General features: G+C 36.0%; 1 protein-coding gene across 1 annotated transcript; it reads right to left on the bottom strand.

Moving 5' to 3' along the window:
• Positions 1-524: 524 nt before the first annotated feature.
• On the bottom strand, positions 525-5,064 carry LOC106086578 (leucine-rich repeat and immunoglobulin-like domain containing-NOGO receptor-interacting protein 4). Its single transcript, XM_013251309.2, has 2 exons — positions 4,759-5,064; positions 525-3,905 (listed from the first exon to the last, which is right to left on the bottom strand). The coding sequence occupies exon 2, from the start codon at positions 3,699-3,701 to the stop codon at positions 1,479-1,481; it is 2,223 nt and encodes a 740-aa protein (XP_013106763.2). The 5' UTR covers positions 3,702-3,905; positions 4,759-5,064; the 3' UTR covers positions 525-1,478.
• Positions 5,065-5,501: the final 437 nt, after the last annotated feature.

Raw genomic sequence — 5,501 nt, forward strand, 5'->3', positions numbered from 1 at the left:
CTTTGGTTACCACGCAAAACATCTAAAGCTGTCTAATAAGCTAATCAAACAATGTTGTCGAAATTTTGCTCAGATTTGAATATCTTTAAATTTTTTTGGTAACGGAAAAACTTTTAAATTTATTTTCCATGATATATTCAAAAGTAAAAATTTTCGTACAAAATTCCTCTAAAATTTAATATTAATATGGTTTTTTTTTGAAAATTAGTATTGGAAAAATATTTCGCCAAACTATGATTTTTTTATGAATAAGCGATTTTCTTTTTTTTTTTTTTGTTTTTGATTTGAAATATTTTTTATGTGTACCAAACCTTTGGAAATTTAACTCAAAATACCACTAAAAAAACTATATTGCTGCCAACCTTTTACAACCAATACGAAATGGCCATTTTCTTTTCCACAACTATAAAATGATAACACACAGGGGAGATTTATATTTTTAATAAAATTTGTTTGGTTTTATTTAAGTTGATTTGTTTGTTTTTATATTTTTTAAAGTGTTTTGTTGTTTGTTTTTTATCATTCGTTTTTGTTTAATTTAAATCACTAACTAAATTATACAACTAAAAACTGTTAGAAAACTAAAAAAAACAAGTTTTAACATTTGAGTTAAATCAATAATAAATACGTTTACAGTTCCGTTTGTTTGTTTGTTCGTTAAAGTAATGCTTTCAATTACATATACATTTATATGAATAATACAGTATACTTCAGTTAAGCTAAGGCTTAGACAACTAAATGACTTCAGTGCTGGGATTTTATGTCCTTGTTTTTAATATAATTTAATTTAAGTAATGTTGATTTCGTTTTGTTTTTACAATAATAAATATTACAATATTTCGAAATTTTTCGAAAATGAAGAATATAGAAGTTAAATGGAAAAATTCGAAGATAAATCTTTTATTTTGTTGTTTCCTTTTCATTTTCATTTTGCAGGGGATTTAAAGAGATCATTTCTTATATGAATTGATATATTTACAATGAGTCCCTATGTTGTGTGCAGGCACCAGGATACATACGAAAAATGTATGTGAGGGTGTGTGTGCGCTTATGATGAGTGATGTGATTTGCAATTAGATGAGAAGTTTAGCCTAATTTTGTAATCCTAAATAATTCTTAGAAAACTAATTGTCTTTGTTCGGTTTGTTTGTTGGTTTGTCAGTTAGTTGGTTTTTTAGTATCGTATGGTGTCTTATCTGCAATTAACGTCGTCTATTGGTTCAGTACGAGGTGTGAGTTAGAGAGGGCGGGAGGGGAATTTTAAGTCCTTTGTTTTTTGTTAAGAAAGTCTGGCATCACAGTTGACCACTTTGAAATTGAATTTGGTTTTAAGCCCAAATGTTTAAGTTTTGGCGATGATAAGTTAATGGTGCAACAGCCGCTGCTGTTGTTGCGGCGGCTTGCGGCATAGGATAATTGTCCGGAGTTCGAGTCTGGCCCTGGCCGGGCCTCTTCAAACTTGCCGTGGTTTCCCACAATCAGTGCTGCTGTTGATAACGCATCGTCTGAGCATGTGTGTTGGCATGGCTATTGCTTTGATTTGCTTGGTGCTTCTGGGTGCCATGGTTGAAGGAGCGGCGCCCGGTGGTGTTTACATTTAACATTTGTGGTGGATTACGCAGAGGCAATGCTGGTGGCACTGGTGGAGGAGTGGGAGTTTTGATTCTTTGGCCATTGCTCTGCTCCAGGGGAATGGAATAATGGGTATTGCTGTAGATGTAGTTAGGATCTATTATCTCCGTGCTGGCAGTGGAATTGGAATAGTCCTGTGAGGTGCCATAGTGCAAGGGTTGCTGGTGATAGTTGATATTGTTCTCCTGAATGCTATTCGAGTGTATGATGGGCAAGTCGGCATAGGAATAGCAAGAATCACCTACAGCTGCAGTTTGCTGGAACAAATGGGGCTTAGTGTAATGGTTGAGTTTTTGGACGGCAGCTAAATTGTCGACATTGTTCTTGATGTGAACTACAAAGGAATCACTGTCATCGGTGTGACTCGCCTGCGACTTAACAGATTTTTTGTCGCTCTGCATGGAGGCGGTGGGCACTTGCAATTGCTGGAAATTCTTTTGTTCATTGCCATTTAAGGGCATTGGACACATGGGGCCAAAGTGGGCCTGGCCCATGTTGTGTGGCGTATAGGTATTGGGAAATGTCGAGTGTATGCCCAAACTGCAGGGATGATGTTGATGGCGAGTCATATAGTCCTCATCGCAGAAAGTCTTTTGGTATTCACGTTCTTTGTTACCCAAAGCAGAGTTGCCAAAGAGACCTCCTTTAAGATAATCGCGAATCTTTCTGCGGCAACGATAGACAATTAAGACCAAAGTGGTTATGGTGGCGGCAGTACCCACCAATAAAGCACCAATCAAAGCCTGTTTGCGGGCATCATTGTGAGAGCAACCCATAAGAGCCGGGTTAAGGTTCTTCAGCTCTTCGCCTCGCAAGCTTTCGGGAAATTCACACAACACTTCACTGACACCTGTGTCGGCGGTTTGATTTTTGCTTACCAAAACATTTCTCAGCCACATGACACGACAATCGCAGGCAATGGGATTTTCGGAGATATCCAAGGTAATCAAATCTTGCCAAGGGAATAGACCTTCGGCGAGAGTGGTCAAACCATTGGCCTTTAGGTTAACATACCTCAAATGGGGCAAACCACTGAGAGCACCTTCTTGAACTTCATTTAGCATTTTGTTGGAGGCCAAATTCAAATATTCCAAATTGGTGTTGCTGGAGAAGGCGCCATTCATGACCCTTTTTAAACGTAAAGCACCGGTTATTTCCAAACGTTTGAGCTGCTTCAGACCCACAAAGGCTCCCTCCAAAATGGCCTCGAAATCATTTTGGCCCAAGAATAACTCCTCCAAACGGCTCAATTGGCTCAAACTATTGGTGGGTACACGCGGCAAGCGATTGTCGGACAAATCTACAATACGCAGAGATTCCAAACCCAGAAAGGAATCGTGGGATATATTACGCAGACCAGCTCCCTTTAGATTCAAACGAGTCAAGCCTTTCAAATCCTGGAAGGCCGCCGAAGGCACTGTCATCAATGCATTGGTACCCAAAAACAATTCAGCCAACATGGGCATGGCCTGGAAATGTATGGGATCGGGTACCGATGTCAAGGCATTGTCATCCAAATACAAAATTCTCAGCTGTGAGAGGCCATCAAAAGCTTTGGGATCTATATAGCCAATGCGGTTTTCACCCAAATTTAATTCCTCAATTTTCGCCAACGGGGCGAAAGTGCCTTGATGCAATTCCGAGATTTGGTTACCTCGCAAATTTAGAACCGTTACCGCCGAAAGGCCTATCAAAGTCTTATTGCTGATTTGGCCAATTTTGTTGTACTGCAAATGGACTTCCTGCAATTTACGCTGATAGGCAAAGGTGCGTTGGGGTATATTCATCAAATGGTTGGAGGACAAATCCAGAAAAGTCAATTCGGCATAGAATTGTATGGATGAGTCAATGGTCTTGATTTTGTTATTCTTGATGACCAAACGCTGTATAGAGGGATTCAGGGCAATGGGCAGCACATCTAATTGTCCCTCACCGCATTGGACAATGAGAGTATTATCATCACACTGACAGCCAGCTGGGCAATTGGCCAAGGCTGATGTTGAAGAGGCGGCAAATAACAGCACCAAAGTGCTTAGGGCCACGGTAAGTTCTATGGTATGTTTCTTCATGTTGTTTTATTTTGCGTTTTTATGGTAGTGGGGGCTTGGTCGGTTCGCTGCTTTGTTGCGTTGTTAAGAGCGAGCGATAAACACGCCGCCTTTGCGATGAAAATGAAAAATTGTAAAAATAAAATGTTGCTGGAATCGTTGAATTGCGAAATGATAGTTTTGCGGGCAGGCAAAGGAAATTTTGTTGCGTTAAAGTTCCATGATCTGCAAAAGGCATAGAAAACGAAAACGTAAATTTAGTTTTTTTTGGCAGGAAGTAGACATTTTGTCAAACATTAGCAAAGGTACTCTTGGGGAAATAAAAAAAAATATGAAACAAATCATTAAAAACGTGTTAACACATTTTCCCATATAGATTTCGTTAATACAATACTTTCTTTTAAAAAATCCGCAATTACTTCTTGGGCAACCCAATATTATTATTATTGTTTTTTAAGCAACATTATTCTCCACTTTATTTAAAATAAATAAATAAATTTAAGTATTTAAAAAATAACCTTTATGGGATTTTTTTTGATGAATGGAAAAAAATGGTTTTTGAACTTTTGAAAATTTTTAAAGTGTCTTGGGTAAAACATTTTTATTATTTTCATAAACTTGCAATTTTTTACCATTAAGAAACAAATGTACGGTTAAAGAATAGAAATTTTGGGCAGAAATAGTTTTTTTCTTACAAAAATATTGCTCTATATATAAAAACATTAGTTTAAAAAACTTTTTTACAAGTTCCTAAATCATTTTGAAAAATTTAAAAAAGCAACAAATATTAAAAGTGACCGCAGAAAAAACAAAAAACATTTCTTAGCTGAATTGTTGCTTGAGAAATAATAAAAAAAAATTAATTTTCTTCGATTTTATTCTTTTATAATTTCTTATTTTTTATTTAATGTGTTAGAAAATTTGTTTAGTGTCTATTTATTTTTCCAAAGTTTTCTATTAATATTCCTCTTAAGGGAATTTTTCTAACTTTCTCACGTTTCATTTTGAGTTTTATTAAATTCATAGTTTTTACATTAATTTTAATTTTTTTTATAAAATATTATTTTAAGGCACCCACCTTCAGATTTTTGAAGATTTTAATTTTTGGTTTTATTTTTCACAATTAAATAAATTTTTCACATTAAAATTTTTTGTACTTTGCCAATTTGTTAAAATGATTCACTGCACTTGCTTTTTTGTTGTTTACGGTGTATGTTTGTGTTGATATCCAATTTTTCTTCGAAATTATAAATTTTCGTTTGAGTTGTTTTAAGCCGTGAGCGATAATCCAAGAGCTCGCTTTAATCACGGTATTGTTTGTTTCGTAAATATCTGCGTTTACTATCTCACTGGGATCACGTATATATTTCGGTCGTTATAGTTTAATATAGTTTAGTATAAATTGCATAAGGTTCACTTCTGCGACTTTTTATTCCAGAAAGTATACAACCGTACACGACGAAGCAACGAACTACACTGACTTTCTGTTGCAAGTAATGTTTTAACAATACCTCGGTTTCCAAGCAACTCAATAGAAATTCACAAGAGCATAACTAATCCCAACAAAGAGCGTAATAGTCAAACAATTCTCGCAAGTGAGTAGGAAAACGAGACCAAATTTTCGAAAACAGAGAGGAATAACAGAGAGCAAAGGAAATGCAAAAACAAATTCATCTAAGGCCTAAGTAAACAGGTTTCCATCGAGAGCCCAAAAACCAAAAGCAGTCAGCATTGAGGAGAGTAAGAAATAAAGAGAGAATGTGGGCAAACAACTATGCTCACAACTATGCTGTGTGTGCTATGCTTTGGTGGTGATAAATT

Source organism: Stomoxys calcitrans, chromosome 1 (assembly GCF_963082655.1).
Source record: "Stomoxys calcitrans chromosome 1, idStoCalc2.1, whole genome shotgun sequence".
Lineage (NCBI taxonomy): Eukaryota > Metazoa > Arthropoda > Insecta > Diptera > Muscidae > Stomoxys > Stomoxys calcitrans.